Genomic DNA, 20,957 nt, shown 5'->3' on the forward strand with positions numbered 1-20,957 from the left:
CTTTTTATGAGACTACTTTGTGAGTAAACTCAAATATTACCAACACATTTTGATAAGCTTTCCTTTTAATCTCCTCTACCCTCAGTTATTGTTTTGGGTATTGTTTTAGTAATTAGGTAAGTAAGTAATTAGGTCAGTTTCTTGTTATTATAGAATAGTTCTCTCAATTGCCGACTGAAGTTTTTGTTACCACACAGCTATCTGGTGACCTTCTTGGTTGGGGCACAAAGGCTCAACTTGAATATATTGGACTATTCGAGTAGAAAGTTACTACTCGTGCACATTTAATTCATTTGTATGTTCAAAAGTCAAGTAAACTAAATAATTAAAACAGCAAAAAATCAACAAAAATTTAATAAAAAGTAACATAAGAAACATTTATAAAGAAAGCTTTGTAATAAAAGGCACTGTCGGGTGAACGCCTACAATGACCATAGTACCAAAAACATCCATAATCACAACAAAATTGAATTCCTTAACATTTGCTATTGGCCATAAATTAAAATTTTATTCCACATTGGAAGTTCAATTTCCGCCTTCAGCCATTCATGTTTTTATATTAATAAAATGTATAATCCTTACTCCTTAGTGACCAATGAACAAATACAAGCAATGCCAATCCAAATGAGTACAACATATTTAAACATATCACATACAGTGTGACCAAGGTAGAACACACCACAGCGAAACAGCAATGTATTTTTTCGCAAAGGATCCATGGGGCCTTTGAAATTAGCGTTCATCGTACTACTCCAATCTTTTTTTGACATCAGGCAAGCGCAATAACGTACGTTGAACGCTAACTTCAAATACATATCAAAGCCCTCTAGTGGAACCTTAGCGAAAAAATACATGAACTCTGTTTACCTATGGTGCGCTCTCACTGCAACACCTCACAAAATAATAACTAATTGGTCCCCCTGTAAAAGTACTTAACATGAAACAAAGAATAGTAATACACACTTAAAATGGTTACATAAATCTGCTACCACTTCTTCTTTATTATTACCATCCGCATTGTACACACCTATAAAATACATGTACCTATATCTCATCGTGATGGCTATTCAATCAAATAGGGACTGTCCAATGCGCCAAGACCCGCAGCGACACCACCTTCATTTGCTGTAGAAATTTTTGTCCTCAACATATGACCCACTTGACGGTTACAAATTATTTTCTCTGAATCACTAAAAATACAATTAGATTAATTACAAATCGAAACATTTATAGTACAGATGACCCAATTCAATTTCTATTAATTGTGGTAGTCTCATCTAAGAGTAGAATTCTACTAAGACTGAAGCTGAAAGATGCAACAGGCTTGAAAAAGACCATTGTGGTCTGCGATCTTATCTGTTCTAGGGAGAAGGAATCTGTAATTGTGAGCTCTGAAACCAATTCAAACGCCAGATCCAGGGGTCAGTTTGTTAGAGTATATCAACACAACCAACTTACAATTCCAAATCAGGAAAAATATTACGCATATGAGCACAGCTTTAGAGGTAAAAAAGAGAACCGCTTGATGCAATTCTAAGTTGATATTAGTAAGGTCATGTGTTCGAATCAACACGGAGACTGAGAGGTACACCAACGGTTCCACTACAATTATATGAAACTCGATCATAGCAGTAATGAGGAATATTGGAAGACTTACTGTGAAAACATCGAGATTTCTAAAGGATGGACTGTTTATATTTTTGCTATATATAAATTGTAATATTATTATTAAAGGTACAAGGTAGAAATTGAATTGTTCAAACGCCACTGGCGACTTTTTTTTACCCTATAATCACTCCAAAAATGCCCAATTCAGAAACTAAATCCACTACATCTGGCTTATCAGGACAGCCTGGCCGAATCATATATCCTGAAGTTACGGGAGGATTGATGCGGTCCATAAGTATCCAAGCGGTACGTTCTTTTTTATCTTTCATTTTTAATACCGCCTCCCTTACCTCCTCCCCATATACATTATGCCCACCACCTTCTCTTTGTGGTTTTAACACAAACCTAAGATACGGGTGCTGTTAGTTGAAGAAATCATAATGTAAGATAACCTTTCCGGACTGTCAAGTGCCATTTGTACAGCTTTATTGCCATGTTCGTCAAAATCTAAACTATACAATCCAGTGAATATATTCTTGACAGCATCTACTTTCCATGACTCTGACAAAAACTTCTCGAGTGCCCCGGATTTGGCTAAAACTTGCTGTACTTTTTTGGTACCTGCCAAATGATACTGAATGGAAGGGCACTTGATCGCTAACGACCTGCAACAAATCAGTTACACAACGAATGTAAAATTAGGAGTATGTACTTTTCCATTAGCACCCTCGCGTGCCACTCCTTTTGGGATGGATAGTGACTTGGTTCATAACCAGCTCGAAAGTATATAACGGCAACTTCCTTGCCATCCCTGTGCGACAACAAAATAAGCAGATTGGGGCAAAGCTATCTCACTCTTACACAATAAGTTTTTTATTCGAATCTAAGGTTGCGTAGGTGGCTATTTCGGTAAGCGTACACCTCACGATCTCAATTTGAGGTTGCAATCGAACCAACTCAAATTCATGGAATCTTTGATCACAGATATTGTATGTAACCTCTTCTACAATGAAAAGTATCACAGCATTGGGATTTCCATATAATTTCCATGCTTCTAATAATCCCTCACATAAACCTCGTAGAGCGTGGTTTTCTGGTAACTGTAAATATTTGTTAAGTTCTGTAATTATATTGACGTTTTTCATTAGCATTCATCAGTAAACTGACAATTTTGAATAAGAAGAGATAACATAATATTACATTTCTAATTTCTCTGTAATAGTGGCGATACTAAAGGACCTGAAATTGTCAAACAAACAGCATACAAATATCATTCACTATTAATCGCTTCGATCTCAAAGTGTGCAGCTACAGGCTGCTACTAGCTTCGCACTTCCTTAACTTAGCGTTGAATTTCTTTTTGAACGTTCTACTTCGTAAGCAGAAAAAATTTGGGTTCGCACTTACAAACTTGGGGTTAAATTACAACCCTACTGATTGACGGCTACCAGTATATTGTCCGAAAAAAAACATTATTTCGGGCCACGCACTTAACACTCTGGTGGCCCAAAACCTAATGCCCTACCGCTATCTCTCCTGGACGCGTCCCTACACTTTTCTTTTCTACCTCGCCTACAAATTGGCGCTAATACGTTAAAAGCGGTCATCTTTCTGTAACCAGTAGACTGCGCCTTCACGCCTGTATATAGACCATTTATCAAAACCCACCAGACTTCAAGATCGCTGAGTTCGAGCTTCTCACGCGGCATCCTGGCATCACTATGAGTAATTCTCATTCAGTTGTTTTGGTCACGTAAAAAACATTAAGATTGTGTTATCGCCCGTCAGACTGTTGCCTGAAACTTTTCCCACGTGATTAACCGCATCCGATAACCACTGACTGATAAAATATAGCTCGCCAATTTTATTTAGAATCCAATAACAAAATTTTGGAATATACAGACCTCTACCACAATCTCATAATAATGCGCCTACACCAATGTATCCAAATTGTGTTGATATAGCATCATATGCAGGTTGAAATAGTAGCAGATGTAGTTTTGTCGAAGTCGAAATCTTCCACAACACATACACAGACGAAAAGAGTAAATGAATACTTCGTCAAAGGCTAGTCTACAAAAAAGGTCAAATGGCGATATTGAACGGTCTAGTAATGCGGAGCAACCGAATCTTCATACCGAAAGTCTACAGATCTGAAATCCTCGAACAAAAACGCGTATGACATGTGGGTATAACGACGTGCAAAAGTCAGGCAAGGGATACTGTATGGTGTAACCTGGAATAAACGCGCACATATGAGACAAGATAACGAACTTCAATATTTGCATCGAACCCAGGACTCCACCACCCAAAAACTAAAACTGTCTGAATAACAATCGCCATGAAGCGCGATGGGCGCAAGTATGGGTTATGAATGCAATGTAGTAGTGAATAAAGGACCAGAACCAAGAACATATAACAGCAGACACTAGGGTTTACAAACGAAATAGAGCACACCTCAGCATGTAGAAGCCAATATCAGCACACAGGAAAGGCCAAACGTGCGCCAACAATACATAACAAATTTGGGGCGCCGAGTTAAACCGCCGCGAAATAAATGCAATTGAAGTACAACCACTAAAAGCAGACGGGATAGTTTCCCGAAAGACAAACCAATAACCAAAGCGAGACGTTGTCTAGTATAAAAACAGTCGCAGGTAGCCGCCCACTGCAAAACTTGTCTTTTTCTGTGCATGGGTTAGCTAGATAGACGAAAATATAGTACCATAATTTGTGTAAACCTCAGAGGCAACCAGTTTTGCAGTGAGCGCCTACCTGCAAATTGCAGACTGCAATGATAGACGTAACTGTTTTTATACTACACGAGCAATAGTCATATTTGTGAGTGTAGTCGAAAGGACAAAAAACTATGTTCGTTTGTAATCTAAATGTGTGTTCAGAATGTTAAGTTTTTTCTATTCACAAAGACCTCTATCGCGCAACTACAATTAGACACTCTGTATACTTACTATAACTTATTACTATGATTTTTCAATTCATCTACCAGCAAATAATACACAAAACTTGTTCAACCGATCAAATTTTTACATGTAAACTTTTCTCAGGGTCACATAAATCTTGTGTATCATACTGTAAACGATTTTTTCACAGTGTAAAGGCTAGACAGTGCATTCAACATTTAAAAAGATAGCATATTTTAATCTAGATATCTAACTTTATCTATGATCAAAGGGTACATTCAAAAACAACTCATAATGGTATGCTGTAATTATTAGTTCCCTTACTGGCATTTAAGAATACACCCTTATGGTTTTAATAAAGGAAAAACATACTTACATTTTTAAGTTTATCAAGATGACCCAATTCGGATAGAACAAACCTACAAAAAATCATTACAAATCTATGGTCAATGATTTTATTTTATTTGTTATATAGGTATATTGCTCTAATGAATAATTTCTATACGCAAAACAAACATTGCGTGTATCCGTTATTACTATTCCGATATGTAATTAACCTCACTAAATGCAGCGTTAACTTTTTTTACTTCACGACGTCGATTTAAACATTCTCTCAAACAAACTGCAACGCGTTATTGGCCCGTATGAATAAAAGTAAGCAAATGCTTATACTTGCAAAATTCAAAGTAAATACTCGTAAGTGCTCCTTCGCACTGGGCGACTTAGCAGCGCTGCTGAGCAGCAGGACAGGACGCAGTGCAGCGCTGCTAAACCATGCTAAACAGACCAGTATGTTATGGTTACGAGTATTTACTTTGAATTTTGCAAGTATAAGCATTTGCTTACTTTTATTCATACGGGCCATTGTGTGACGTGCAGAATAAAAATGAACAAAGTAAGGTACCGCAACGATGAAGCGATTCTAGCTCGTATCGCTTACGTTAAAGAATGTTAATTGAAGTGAATTTCGCTTTCATGGCATGGCATCAAGTAGTCATAAACAAGATTGCTGTAAACAAAAACTGGATGCAAGCGAAATTCACTTCAATTAATATTATTTGACGTAAGCAATACGATCTAGAATCGCTTAACCGTTGCGGTGCCGTATTTTGTTCATTCTTATTCTGTACGTCAACAATAGCGCGTTGCAGTTTGTTTGAGAGAATTGTTTATGTTTAAATCGACATCGTGAGGTAGAAAATCTTAACGCTGCATTTAGTGGGGTTACTTACATATCGGAACAGTAATAACAAATGAACGACCTATATTCACTACTTCGTAAAGCTGGAGTATAGCAAAAAAAAAACCGTTAAGGACAGTGGTTGGGTTGTAAGAAGAGTCGAATTAGGTACGTCCATAAGTTCTGTCTGGATGTACAGTAGTTTTTAATTTGTGGTTTCCAGGCGTCGGTAGTGTTAATTAAATTTCCTCATTCTTGTCAACCCAACTTACAAGTGAAGCATATCCGTACTGCTGATGCTGCTAAGTTGGTTAATTATAAGAGCAATTGAATAGGCACATACGTTTGAACAGATTTATTTACTAAAAGGAATGAAACAGATAGAATAGAATGTCAGCGCGCAGCCAAATAGCACAATAAAAAAACAAGATACAGATTCCATTGGCATACAACTTAAAAATGTTTACATTATATAAATTTTCAAACGAAATTGTACAGAGTGTACCAAAAGTATAGCACCCAATGACTAAAGATCTGAGTTATTCTTACACTAATGGCAACTTCTGCGTTAGCTTTAGATGTTTTTTCATTGATTTACCGTTGTGTAAGACTAATACCAACATGGATATACCAAACATTGTCATTAGCAAAAAAAAACAACATAAGGTGTATACATTAATGTTTATGCAACCTTCTACCACTTGCTAAGAGAGAATGTGTGCATCACAGACGTATATGTAGTGCCATGTAAGTGTGGTAATAGATTTTTTCTATTTCGGTGTCACAATGATGATTTTGTACAACTGTTTTCGGCCGAAAACAGTTGTACAAAGACAGTGATTATAGTCGTTTTTTTTGGTAACTCATCTGCATCTCTTAAGTTGGCAGTTACTAGTTAGTACAAGTAGGTACAATACTTCCATGTTTGAACTTCAAAATGTCAGTCTTACTACGCTGCCAACCTAAAACTTAACGGCATAAAAAGTGTTCCCAACATAAAACATGTTAGTTCTAATGTTCCCTATAGTTTCTGATAATGATTTTTTTAATTAAATTAAAGCACCGAAATAGAAAAAATAGTATGAAAAACGCGTGTTACAATGCTTTATTGTAATACTCCTATCTTGCGGACACTCGTGGCTACGCTACGCGTCGCCACTCGTGCCACAAGATAGTCGTATTACAATAGGTCGCATTGTAACACTTGTCTTTCAATATACTATTGTTTTTCAGAAGCGAAAGCTGGGTATGCTGAATAGCTTTGTTTATGAAATCGTACTCTCACAACACGTCAACATGTCCACACGATAAGTCAAGAGCGGATACATGGATACTGTGTGGATGATTTTGCAGATTTTCGCCAATGGAGTGTGTTTTGCTGTGCTGTGTGGATGATTTTGCAGTGATCTAGGCTTAGTTGACAAAGCGTGAAAAGAATGAATAATGTTTTTGTTCAATTTCGTGCATATTCAGTGAACAAAAAACGCAGTTATCAAGAGTTATATGTTTAAATTCAATTTCTAAAACCAATAGGAAAAATTAAGAAGCTCAGTATAGAACCAAATGTGTGAAAGAGAAAGAGATAATGATAAATCTGTCCCTTGCCTACAGGTAAAAAGCGAATTAGGTTGAATATATTACTAAATTAGTGTGCATATTACTATCTAACATCATACCTATTAAAGCTCGGGAATTGAGATGAAATGCCAGCAAAGCTAGACGCTATTGTGTTAATTTCCACTTGGTTTATGCGGTTTCCAGCATCGCTATGAGCCATGTAATCTGAACGAAGTAAACCCAATGATATTTTCTAAAAGAAAAAAACTAAATATTAGCTACTCTTACATTTGCACTTAAAAATTTCGTTACAATTAATAACTACACCGTCAGGTGGGTAATAAAACATATGTTGCGTTAGCAGACCTCAGAATATGGTTCACGTTTACCAGACTGTACTTCATACACCAGAGTTGTCCATATTTACAGTGTGTGTATGATCTTTGGTGTGTGTAATCTATGAAAAAGTATTGTTGTAGTTCCTAAGAGACAATTAAAAGATCAAATCACCCATGCACTTGTCAAAGTTGACCTCTCATCCCCTCCCACTAAACCACCACCAATCATCGCGCACCGCTACATAAATTTAACCAATCATTTGTTATGTTAACACCACTATTAACACTATTATTTCATTATTCCTTCATACTCTATTCCTTCATCTGAGTGAAGCTGTGAAACTAAGAGCCTTTTAACGACCAAGGCACGGTAGATATTGCTACTACCAAATCTGAACACACACCAAATCAAAGAATATGATTAACGGCTACATCCAATATAGAGCCTATAAAAAATAAGAAAGTAGTACCTTGTAGCTTCTACATGTAGAAATGTGGAAATTCTAATAGCAGATTCAGATTCTCCCAAAAAAAGTGCCCATAGAAGGTGCCAACTGGGGCCGTGAAATGCCAACCGTTTTAGGCTAGGGAAAAGGAAAACGAAATTTTACATTTTTAGTGATTTTCCCGGATTTTTCAAAAATTTCAAAAGCGTGTTTTTAGTCACAAAAAGGGTCAACTTTGTCCCCATTATTGGGAATTACCTATATGTATTCAAAGGTATTGCGGATGTGAACACGGAAATACATTCACTCATCTAAATGCCTGTTATTCATAAACGGTTAATGAGGTGCCGTCGCGGAATTCTCTCTCTGTGTATTTAATAAAACAGGAAACTAATGCACAAAACCATTATTTTGATCGATTTTTAATAGTACTATCAGTTTCATCAGATTATGCTCTTGGTCTTTTTTCCAACGAACTCAGTGAGAGAATAACGATTTTGACATGTTTGTGTGTTGTTGATCAAAAAAATCAAATGGAATGATATAACTTTTTCTTTATGAAAAAGTAGCCAAATAACACCCAAAGAGGCCAATGAAAACCGTTTTTCAAAATATCGTTCCAAACCTCAAGTATTGGGAAAATGAGATTAATTAATAAATAAAAATGCTTAAATTGTATCTTATTTGACGTATTCCCGGTATTTGTCGATGGCGCGAAAGATAGTTTGGAAAAGGACCCTACACTTTTAGGTGGGCCTTGGAAAATTAAACAAATGAAACACGAAGCATTATAAAATAATAACAGCCGTAATTTGTAAATTATTCTGCTGTGTTTGCATTCAGAAAGTGCAGTTTTTTGAAATTGTAATCTTTTCTAAAATGCCGATTTCTAACCAAGCAGCATTTAATATGCTGGCGACGATGGTTCGTGGTCGATTCGGATAACGCAAATAGAAGATGCGGGCAGCGATGGTCGCATTTTGAAAATGCTCAAAATATATCGCCAGCATATTAAATGCTTCTTGGTTAGAAATCGGCATTTTAGAAAAGATAACAAATTCAAAAAACTGCACTTTCTGAATGTAAACACAGCAGAATAATTTACAAATTCCGGCTGTTATTATTTTATAATGCATCATGTTTCATTTGTTTAATTTTCCAAGGCCTACCTAAAAGTGCAGGGTTCTTTTCTTTCGCGCCATCGACAAATACCGGAAATACGTAAAAAGTAAAAGTAAATTTAAGATACAAGTTAAGCATTTTTATTAATTAATTATTTAATCTCATTTTCCCAATATTTAAGGTTAGGAACGAGATTTTGAAAAACGATTTCCACTGGCCTCTTTGGATGTTATTTGGCTACTTTTTCATAAAGAAAAAGTCAAATCATTGCATTTCATTTTTTTGATTTTTTTTAGGATTTTGGGTCATAGTGTCAAAACTAGCCCCCTGGCGGAGAAGGATTCAACTAAATTAACTATATTTTGGTTGATTCTCATTACCCAAAGAATGCTCTTTTCAACCATACCAAATTTGTTAAAATTGATCAAACGGGTAAGAAGTTAAAGCAGATTATTGCAAAAACAATTGAACGCCCCACACCATCTTTCACCAAATGGACTTCAAACGTTCTGGAAAGCGAAAAAAGTCCAATAAACGGTTGCTAAAGTGTTTGAACACTTTCTAGGTTCTGTTTAGAACTGTTCCAAAGCTTTAAACCTGAGTTTGCCTTTTTCCAAAGTTTCGGTACCTACTCTTTGCAAATCCTTTTCAAAGCTTTCTATGTCTAACCTTTGCAAAGGAAATCACCAAAATAACAAACAAAGTCCAACAGGCTAGGGCGGTGCCAGGATCAGTCATCCATACTTTGAATTGATTTGGGCCTCGCGTGTAAAGCTAGGTTTCCTACTACATGAATTAAAAGTGAACAACAGATCAATAAAGATAATAACAAAAATGAAAAAATTATTAATGTCTTTAATACCAAAAACTGTTAGTTTGATGATCCTTCATAATTACATATAGCTATCTGGACTGGACAGATGTTTTGTGGATGGTGTAGTGATTGCAAGCCGTTGCACACAGCAATACGTTGTCAATTTACATATTGTAGCGAATATTCTTGATAGAGATCTAAGGATTAGCCATCGGCCATAAAGAATAACGGCGGATGTGACGCAATCTTTCCGGGAAATATGACGTGTTTTGTTCTAGAACATTCGAAAGCACCCGAGTTTGCTATAGACGCAAATCGAATTGCGTTTCAGAACAGTTCCAATTTCAACGCCGAAGTAATAAATAGTTAGCGCTGTTGGAGATGTGAGTGATAACTAATATCTAACCTAACTGTTCATTTCAAAACTTTTTTTATTGTTAATAAATGTAAATAAATAAATCACGTAATTAAATTTGCGATGCAATAATTTCTATATTAAATTCATTTTTATATGTGTTTCAACCACATCCGCCAATCACATTGTTTACATTGCTTGGATAAACAGAAGTACATGGTTACCAGAATGCCGAAACAGTTAATTTCCAGATGGATCAATAAATTCTCATACTCTGAAAAGTCTGCCAATGAACGGAAAATCTCTATAAAATACAAACTATTATTTTCAGGTGAAATTACTTCCATTTTGCAGTTTAAAAAAAGTTTGCTACAAAAACATAAAAGCTGTACAGTAAGTGCGCAAAGCGGATGACGTTCAACACTTTCCTACACACCTGGAACTAGTTGGAGCACCATAAAGAAGGTTGAGTTAATTATGTCTGGAAAAAAAGCAAAGCAGATGATGTACCTACATGTAACGTGCCCATTACAACAAAACATTTGAAGCATAGAATCTTCTAAAAGGTGGTAATTGAGCCAAGCGTACATAATGTCTGTGATGTAAGATGTAATGTTTGTTTCTAGGTTTGTTTAGTTTATCATAACGAGATCTTTCTCGAACTTTTTGCTTTTTACAGTGGTGTAATAAGTTTAATTTGTTTAAATAAAAACCTAAACTACCAATTTGCAGTCAATTATGGTCCTCCTTCATCATCTCCCTCTCATACCAATACAATTTTGCATTAAACAAACATTCGGTATACTTATACACTGTGTCCAAGATAAGGATGTCTGTCATGGGGGTCCCGAAATCATAGATTATAGAAGATACGACGATGATCAAATTAGAGAACGGAATTAAAGAGTTATTATCATGCTTTAACGAAAACCATAAAATTCGGATTACTTCTGAAGATATCCCAGAAAACGGAAATTTGCCGATTTCGTTTTTATTTTTTTCTGATTTTATTTGAAAAGAAAAGACACTTTATCATTGCAACTTTTTGGCTCAAAAAGACACTGTTGTGAGATTTTCGTTTCGGAGAAATCATCATTAACCTTATTTTTTATATGTGACCAGTAAAAAAAGGAGACGCTGTATCGAGTAGTATTTTTTATTACGAATATAATATAAGTATGTCACACAAAAAAAAACAAAGGCTGGAAACTGTTGATTTCAACAGGATGGTGCACCCGCGCACAACGCCCTAATCAAAAACAAAAAAGAAACAAAGTTTGTCATGGGCGGTAGGTGATACCTATATATGATAATTCACAGAGATGTTTTTATAGTGTAAGAGCTCTAGCGAATTATATTGCCCTACATCTAATAATTTCGCAAGAAAGTTCTTTAATTGTATTGCCAATGGAAACTGTAAAGTTGGAAAGGGTTAACATAGCAATACATACAACAACAAACTGAATTACTACTATTAGTCGATAGTGCAAATTTTGAAAATTGAACAATGCAAACTTAATAAACATTAATTCTCATCAAATTGTACGTAGATCTATGCAACGGCGATCGCAAAATAAGCTTACGAGAAATATGGCGTTTTTAAATTACATTGATGTTTCAGACATCTGGTTATTTCTTTGGCAAAACAAAACTTGTATCACCTATGAATTCCTGTCGATATTGGTCCAAGCCAACCAAATCCTGCCGCAATAGTATTGATTTCCACTTGTCTACTGCAGCAATATATTGAATGCGGTAAACAATTCTCTGTTGGATTTTTACATTCACTTTCCAACATCACATCTGCTCGAAGAAGGCCCAATGATAAAGGCTACGACATGTTACCACATCAAAAACAGTAGGTACGTGCAAACATGGTAACGCTCAAGCAATCGATCTTATTAGTAATGTTTATTTTACAGTTTAATAACGTCATCTGGGGACAAGTGTATGTTTTTTTAGGCACATGATGTAATGACTCTGTTCGGTACATAATCCGAGGTTATATGCCACAAGAGCAACTATTTAAACATGCACACACCAGAAGTCACTCAAACATTGTACACCCTGGTGTACTAAAAATCCTTTACAAGATCATTTAAGCGATATTAATTTAAAACCTTCCAAGTTACAATACCCTAGCTAAAGCGTGTAGGTAAAATTATTCCACCATTACTTAGTAACTTGCAATGCGTAAATTGAAACAGAACTGATATCAAATTTCATACCTGTGCTGTCCCTTCCGTCAAAATTTGTTCGTAGACATTAAATAGGTTCCCTGTAAATTCATCCACCGCCACCGTATCTTTCAAACAATTCCTCAAAAAATCCGGATTGTGAGCAACCCAGTGCATCATCTCGTTTAGGGTCGGTTGTATATCGATGGCCTTCTGAAACTCTTTTCGTGGGAACGGCGATGGGACTAAAATAAACGGTGCAAACTGTAGAGCGTCCTCACAGAACGTAGTTTTCGATCGCATTGCGACCCCATGCATTAAAGCCCAATCTTTTGCTTTTCGCACAATTTCCTTTAATTGTTTGTCATTGATTGGTAAAGGCAGAACACTATCAAAGTGATGTTTTAAAGCTTTTAACTGCGACATTGTAAGAGTGTCGAATAGTAATGCTAGTTTTTAGATTTACTGTAATTTTTTTCAGTTATAAATGAGATAAAAGTCAATTAGTTACATAAATTTTGAACAATTATTTAAAGGTTAAGTTTTCATTTTCTACAAAGTGGTTCAAAAGTGTGTGAATGTGAATGTTCCAAATAAGGACGAGACCTCTAGCGGCAGTTAAACCAACTTAAAAGTCTGAATAAATTTCTAAAATAGTAAGAGGTACGTTTAGCCGGTTTAGCTTCTTTGTTTGGATAAATAAATTGATATATCTACTATACAGTTTTTGTAATGACTTTCAAATCAAAAATATTGTGCCAACGATTGCTAGTAATTCAACCCTTATGTTATCTGAACTTTTATTGACCGGCGTTTACAGTTATAATAAATAATTGCGAATTTAGCTTTAAGTAATGTCTAAAAATTTGACATCAAATTCAATTCCGTATTTGTTTGTTATTATTTGTTTCTAGTATGGGCCTGGTAGCACTCCCGGGTTACAGACGTTTTATTTTCAGATTGCATCAACAGCCTTCAGCGTGACCTAACGACAGTCGGGGTATGCTGGGAGACCGAAACCGTCAGTTTTACATGCGCTCCGAAGCATCCCAGATAACATTGAATATTTGCATATTCAATACCAGGAATATTCAAAAAGATATATTTGAACATGTATTAAATATACCTAGAATATATACGGGCCTTGTAAGATATACTAGGGATATGCGAATGAGAATATCTGAAATAAACTTGAAAGAATATTCTTCATTTATTCTGAATAATTCTTAGAACATATAGATACATACCCGGTGGTGCCTAGAGTGACGCAGCATAGGGATTTCAATGGTAATTTCTTTATAGCCAATTACTAGCTCCCCTCATTATTTTAGAGGAAAAGTCTAAATAGGTTTTTTTAGAGAAAAAAATACTGCATCTGTTCATACGATTACTTATAATTTTCAGTTTTTCAAAACCGTAAGGGGAAGGGGAAGGTATCTGGACCACAAAGATTCTCGATGAAATAAATCGCAAATGTACTCGTGTGTTGAAAGTGGATAATCAGAGCCCCAATGTAATAAAGAATCCTGTTTTCCCTAGCCGCACAAAGCATATTGACATCAGAAGAAAGTGACAGTTTGGATTCTGGTCAAATTAGAATTGAGTAATTGCCTTCAGAAGAATAAGAACAAGAAGCTGCTCTGCTCACCAATCCTCTTACTTCGAAAGCCTTCGCAGCATCATCGGGGTAAGTGAATTAAGTGTCTGTTTGTCTGTAAAAAAAAAAATAAAAATTATCCTGTAATAATTTCGAATGTTAATGTGCTGCTATCACAGATATTGATGTGAATATCTATGTCTGCTATGAGAGTGATACTAAATTAATAACAGATATTAGATAAAAATGTCATTTTGTCTTTTGCCATGTTACATTACATTTCTTTTTTCATTAATTACATCTGTTTACCATCAAAGAGTATTATATACTCTTGTTACCATTCAATTCGTGCAAGGCTTCTTTATTTATTTAACCACAGATCTCATCAGAAACAACGGTCATCTTGACATTGTGGTTACGTGCATTTCCACAATTTCATCCTATATATCAATATTATTTACAATACTTGTTGGTACAGGAGACACGTTGTATTTACATTTGGAATGACACTCTTGAGTCTTGACAGCTCAACCCTAACCTTAAACATTTAGACTATTATCAATTTAAAATTTGAATACTACAATAAAAACAGTTCTTTTCTGTATTAATTAAATTAGTTTTATTCTATTACGTAATATTGGGACATAAAGCGTTAATTATGTTTCAATGTGTTGTACGAATTGAGTGGTGTGGTGACCTGATTACATACCTATGCTTTAAGTGAAGAATGTTGTAGACACACATAAGATTTGTGACAATCATCATGATAGAAATTACAGCAAAACTAATCAAAGGACATATCTATTTAATCGGTGAAATCGTTGAATGTAGTGTAACATTCCTCCATCCACCCTCTCCTTCACATAAAATTTCTCAAAGCCATGATGATGTGTTCGAGAGTTTGGCATGGGCGTCTGCTCAAATTAATTGCCAATGCACCACTAATTTAAAATTAAACAGCGAGGATAATATTAAGAAAGTGCCAACTTTTAACATCAACGATACAGCTCTACCGCTAAGTGTACAAGATTCTGGTCAATTAGAACTGTCCACCAAACCGAAAATATTGTTCTGTGATTTACGCTTGTTACCTGGGCAGTCTAAGACATGTAAGTAGTTTGTTCCTAGGTTTGTTTTACAAGATTGTTTTACAGGATAATTACAATATTAACATTTAGCATTTACTACACATTTCATTATTGAAAGCGAGATTAAAAGTATTCAATTTCCATAATTTTTTCCTGGATAACAATTTCAAGAAAGTCGTCTTCTGACTGTAGCACTTTGTACTATTTGTGAATTCACACATATGAAAGGAAATGGGGGAAGCTGAAGGTAACATGTAGATGAGCTGCATGAAGCCCTCATTAATCAAGCTACAAATTCATGAAAAAAAGTATCGCTTTTAAAATTAGTTGTACAAATACCTAACTATTTTTCTACTGGTAAAGTAGGGTTTGTCGGCAGTTGTTCAAAGTGGTTAATTTAACTTGTAGTCAATAATGAACACTGTCACGCACACGCTTTCCCTTTTAGAAATCACAACCCATAATTATTTTATAGCAGATGTTAAATTGACATTTTAATAGGTTTGAATGAGTAGGGCCAGTCGCACTTTAATGGTGAGGGTAGATAAAGTGATCATTAACCGCAAGGGTAGATAATGTGAAACAAATGATTGTGCATTCTAATGGCAGCTGTCATTCTTATTTGAAATGGGACGCGGAGCCCGGTATAAAATGACGTTCAGAACATATGACAATGCTGTTTCCGAGGCTGCTTTTATGGAAACGACCGCGACGGAAGAACCCAAGCATGCTATTTTTGACATTTAAATTAAATGCAGAATTGTCAGAAGCTTACCAATGACTTATATGGCTTCTGCTATAAAATAAAGTACACGACAATAAAGGGAAACTAAGCATCTCGTGAAAGTTAATTCACTAAATGGTTAAAATATCCCTTTATCGTCTTTTATTTATTGTTGGACCCGTTTCTAGAGAAAATATTCATATTACCTATATCCGAGCCTGTGTGTCTCAATGTGCGCCCAGGCTTATGCTAGGATTTTATTGAGGACCCCAAAGCAAATTTTCTTCATGGTTCATACCACCAAAGTTCCCAAAATACTGACATTTGTGTAGCTTTTAAGGGTATGTAGATATAAAACTGGCTTGGAAATTGCGATATTGTAGTGTTACTTCTTGTTTCTGTTTATTAAGAAGCATATTCTTTTCGCAGATATATTTAAAGAAAAGATACCGAGTGACTCTCCCCCATCATACAGAGGACAACTCGTGAAGTATTCGTATAAACTTATAATCGGAACTCAAAGAGTGAACGCGCCTATTAAATTATTGAAAATACCACTACGCATTCTTCCCATTACTACTCAGGCACTAAATGAGGCCAGCGGATTGTGTAACGATACCACAGAAGACCTATCGCCCGCTAATCCATTTTTGGAAGTTCGACAACAGGACACTCCGTTCGAAGTGGCACTTCGTACATTACAAGTTAGTAAATTTGACGTTTGCGTCGTTAATCACACAATTGCGATTGTAGAACATAACGGCGAGAAGAAAGCCCAATTTTTATATGATATCGAATACATGGGGGAAAGTCGCAAGGTTTTGTTTATTCAAACCGGCCTATAAACTAGGGGAAGACATAATTGGTACGTTGGATTTTTCTGTTGCTACCGTCACATGCGTTCAGCTGGCTGTGTCGCTACAGTGCGAAGAGGAAACAAACATACAGCAGAACGATCAAACAGTTAAGCAGCTGCGAATAGGTACCTTTAACAATCAACATGAAGTTTGCTTGGGTCTGAAGTATACACAACTGGTCTTGCCTATACCATTGCATGTTACTCCTGGTTTTACAACACCTTTAAGTAAGTTAATGTTTAACACTTTGTCCCATATGGCGAATGTCTTTTTTAGTGAGTTTGCGATGGAGATTACACTTTGAATTTGTTACAAGTACAAATAAGAGTTTACAAAATCCAACACTTGATCAAAATGAATGGCAGGCCCCTGCAGATTTATCAGTAGAGACAATGGTTTGGAGTTTGCCAATTCAAATTTTTTCGACAACACCAGTTCACGTAATTCAGGGATTACAAACCAATAATGTTCATAGATTACTAATTCGTTGATACTAAATTACATTGTACATTTTAATAAAATGGATATGTGAAACTTTGTAAAGTATTATCTGTTCATAACACTTTTCATTAGTATATACAATGGTAGGACTCCCCTTATAAGAATACGTGGGGAAGCTAAACTTGGTTTTATATATGTATGAAATCCAAGTCTCTGATGAAACCATGGAAAAATTCAATGTACTTTAAATTTTTACCCCTTGCCCAAGTTTATTAATAAAAAATGTTCGCTTTTTATGTCAGATTATGAGATTACTTATAGTAAGTATCTAAAATTCTCTTTCTCATAATGTCTTGGATTTATTCAGTAAAAGATCTGATAAAACCCATTCAAGTGGTACTGCGTTATTCCATACCAAGATGTACACATATCCAGGGTGGCAACCCTAGATCCTAGACTCGTATTGTTTGAGATGAAGAATATAGGTCAAATGGGCAATGTTTAGTTGTATTCTGTGCTGATTAAAGTTGAGTTGAGAAATTTGAAAACCACATGTGTGATTAAAACCAGCTAAATTTTAATAGCAGTTTACATAATAACAATTAACAAATAAGACAATTAGTAATATATCAGAATTTTTACATTAGGAGGGGGTATGTTATTTTCTAAATACCTTTTTTTTGTGTTTTGCCTTTGGATGCTGTATTGCATATTCACATGCATTAAAGTAACATGCACACTCACAACATCTTTCATTTTTCTGAAAAGAGAAAGAATACATCAACAAACATTATTTACATGCAAGGTCTGCTCCGTAGGTTTTATTATGCGCATTTGACAGTATTTATTGATTAAGGTATAATTCAGGTAACGTATCGATTTTGATGGAATTTTAAAAATTGGCGCTGAGCAAAAGTTCCCAAATTTAATTTTAATAAATTTACTCAAATTTGGATATACATACATACGAATACCACATTATTTATTTACGACAAAGCAAGCACAAAATATAAGTTCATGCACCGAGTTAATAATCTACGGAGCAACTACAAGCACAGAATGCAGTACAAGTCAAGGAGTCGGCAAGAAAAATCAACATCGGCGCAACCAACTATGATCCATCGTATTACCATTGATTATACAATAATCAATGGTATTACTATTGTTATCTATTACCATAAAGTGAAATAATTATTACCTTACTACTATTTCTTGTATTCAAGTCATCATTTCGTGGTGCTAAATCTCTTTTTTTGTAATATTATTTGAAATCTTTTTACTTCGTTCTGAGGAAATATATTTTTTGTTCTTACCTAGTTAACTGGGTTTTTTTGTCTTGCAACTTCCTTGTTGCATCTTATAATTTGCGTGATACTTGCCTTTTTAGCGCACTTTTGGAAATGTATTTGTAAAAAGGTAGCTTTTAAGCTCACTTTGGCCAGCAAATGTGGGTCCATAGAAGAACGCTTGTAAAAAGACGAAGAGAGTACGTGCACCTACCGAGCCGTATAATTAACATATAGCAAAGAGAAAAGGAAACATGGTGATGGCTCTTCGGGTAGGTAGGTATGTAGGTACGTACGTTGTCTAGTATAACGACGTTGGAGGCCACCTGTGGCTGAAAAGCTTTACCGTAGGATCCTAGTGTCAACCAAAGCAGAATCTCCACGCGCTCACCTAGGGAAGGAACATTTTCTAAGGAGAGATAAATCAATTTGTTACCAGAAGAGAATATTTCCCACATCAACAACTAATGGTGGGTTTATACATATACAATCACTATCATTAGATCAGTAAGAAATAGCCAATAGAAACAAATGTATGGTTTCGTTGGTTAGCGACGCACAATAACCTTTTGTTTCTATTGGATAATGATTGTATAAACTCAGCAGAAGTTATTTTCAATTTTTTGATTTGTATAAAGTAGTGGTTGGTTATTTTATAAAATTAGCATAAGAAATGTCGTTCGAAGTAATTTTAATACCTATTCTAAGGAATGGACCCCTGAAGATTACTTGCATGAAACAGATTTTGTATGATATCGAATCCAAACAAAGGATTTGGGATATTTCATTTCATTGGATTAAAATTTTGTTTAGCATTCAGAGGTGTGTGCATATTTTGAACTGTGTTCCCTTTCTTAATCTCAACATTGTGTGAAGTTTTGAATGAATGCACCAAAGGGTAGAAGATTTAAATACCTTTGCCAACATTATCTATGCATTTAAGTCTTCGTAAGATGCTTCCTAATCATCTAAGACATCAAGTTTTCATATTTTTTATAATAGGGACTTTAATAGATTTTGCACCTACCAACTTTTCTTCGGCTTCTGCGACAAGCCATTGAATAAAGAGACGGTGTATTATCTTTTTCAACCGTAGTCATATTTTATTTACAAAGGCGAGTTCATGTATTAATCAATTGTTCAATTCAAGGTATTATTATTATTATTATGCAAGGTTGGTAGTAGTTCTAAGCCTGCTAAAACCATATACCTATTAACACTTATGAAAAAACATAATATTTAAGGTGGATAATATATTTTTATTTCATAAGGAAATAACAATTAGATGTAGCAAGTAAAACTATTCGACTACCGATACGTATATTTAGGAATCTGGTGCACAGGAAGAAAATACTCCTTTATTTCTCATTTCATTGAATTCCTTATCGATATCATAATTCCTGAAAAAAAATTGTTTACAATATTGTTAAAGCAATGGAGCACTATTTCGAATTTTTTTAATGCCCAGACTGCGAAGACAACTATTTACTATGTTCCGCTCAAGCTGATCCAGACAACAGGTAAATTTAAAAAGAACCAAGCTTGCGAATAAGACATGTCTGTAATGTACCAAATACCTACAAATCACATGCAAGAATTTGGTACTGGTAAATGCAACCCATGCGAAAATGACCAAAGCTAACCGTATCAAAATTAAACTTACTTATAAAATTCTAAATATTTTTTCTTTCTTGCATCTCCCACCAAGGTCTTGAAAGTTATACCTGCTACAATGCTCGTACCAATGGCTATAATCAAATTCCTTTTAATGGAACTCTGCAATAACCCGCGTAATTGAGGTTTCCCACTCATCTAAAACAAAAATTCAATTAGAATCTAAAAATATTGCTAACATAAGGTGGCGAAAAAATCGCCAAATCACCATCATCATACACATAGCCCCACTCTGGCCTATTTTTGCGGGTTGTGACGTCTGAGGTGTTGGCATAATTGCACACTAGTGATGGCTAGGCGAGAGTGTAGGTTCATAATAATATGCCAAATCCACTGGTAGGTGATATATGGCTATTAGATATAGCCAAACGTAAACAAGCGCATAAGCTACCTGCACAGCACGATGCAAACTCTAAACTGTACTTTCTTTCATTGAATAACAAGAGGGCAAAGAAGACATTTACGGAGCATTTTATTTCGTCTTTACAGTAAAAAACCTTTTAAAACAAAGTGAGTGAAACAATAGATTGGAATCCACTAGGGCTGTCAGTGATGGTAATGTTTCTATCCACTTAACAAAGAGGAATGAGGAAATTAAAAGGCAGCACCTAAAAAGAACACCTTAGAATAACACATGTAATCATTCGAAAATTCATATGTTGGTGCATATGCAATGGTTAGAGGTTTTACTTTCTCAATAAGTTGATTTTAAAAGTATTAGACTAGCTACATAATAACACAACTTTGAAGCAAATAAAGAGTTACCCTGTAA

At 35.2% G+C, this 20,957-nt stretch overlaps 2 protein-coding genes across 3 annotated transcripts; one reads left to right on the forward strand and one right to left on the reverse strand.

Moving 5' to 3' along the window:
• Positions 1-336: 336 nt before the first annotated feature.
• LOC116182855 (glutathione synthetase-like) lies at positions 337-13,072 on the reverse strand. 2 transcript variants are annotated; one of them, XM_031503404.1, is made up of 8 exons: positions 12,570-13,072; positions 12,003-12,172; positions 4,906-4,948; positions 2,470-2,708; positions 2,321-2,419; positions 2,061-2,273; positions 1,786-2,013; positions 337-1,190 (listed from the first exon to the last, which is right to left on the reverse strand). In XM_031503404.1, the coding sequence occupies exons 1-8, from the start codon at positions 12,942-12,944 to the stop codon at positions 1,064-1,066; spliced, it is 1,494 nt and encodes a 497-aa protein (XP_031359264.1). In that variant the 5' UTR covers positions 12,945-13,072; the 3' UTR covers positions 337-1,063. The 2 variants fall into 2 exon arrangements, with proteins under 2 accessions (XP_031359264.1, XP_031359265.1); XM_031503405.1 differs by lacking the exon at positions 12,003-12,172 and adding an exon at positions 7,386-7,519 and having other exon boundaries at positions 339-1,190.
• Positions 13,073-14,628: 1,556 nt separating this feature from the next.
• On the forward strand, positions 14,629-17,318 carry LOC116182863 (RAB6A-GEF complex partner protein 2). The gene is made up of 4 exons (XM_031503420.1): positions 14,629-15,224; positions 16,357-16,631; positions 16,681-17,011; positions 17,061-17,318. Exons 1-4 carry the CDS (start codon positions 14,879-14,881, stop codon positions 17,273-17,275), a joined length of 1,167 nt encoding a protein of 388 aa, XP_031359280.1. The 5' UTR covers positions 14,629-14,878; the 3' UTR covers positions 17,276-17,318.
• Positions 17,319-20,957: the final 3,639 nt, after the last annotated feature.

This window comes from Photinus pyralis, unplaced genomic scaffold (assembly GCF_008802855.1).
Source record: "Photinus pyralis isolate 1611_PpyrPB1 unplaced genomic scaffold, Ppyr1.3 Ppyr1.4_unclustered_Scaffold781, whole genome shotgun sequence".
Lineage (NCBI taxonomy): Eukaryota > Metazoa > Arthropoda > Insecta > Coleoptera > Lampyridae > Photinus > Photinus pyralis.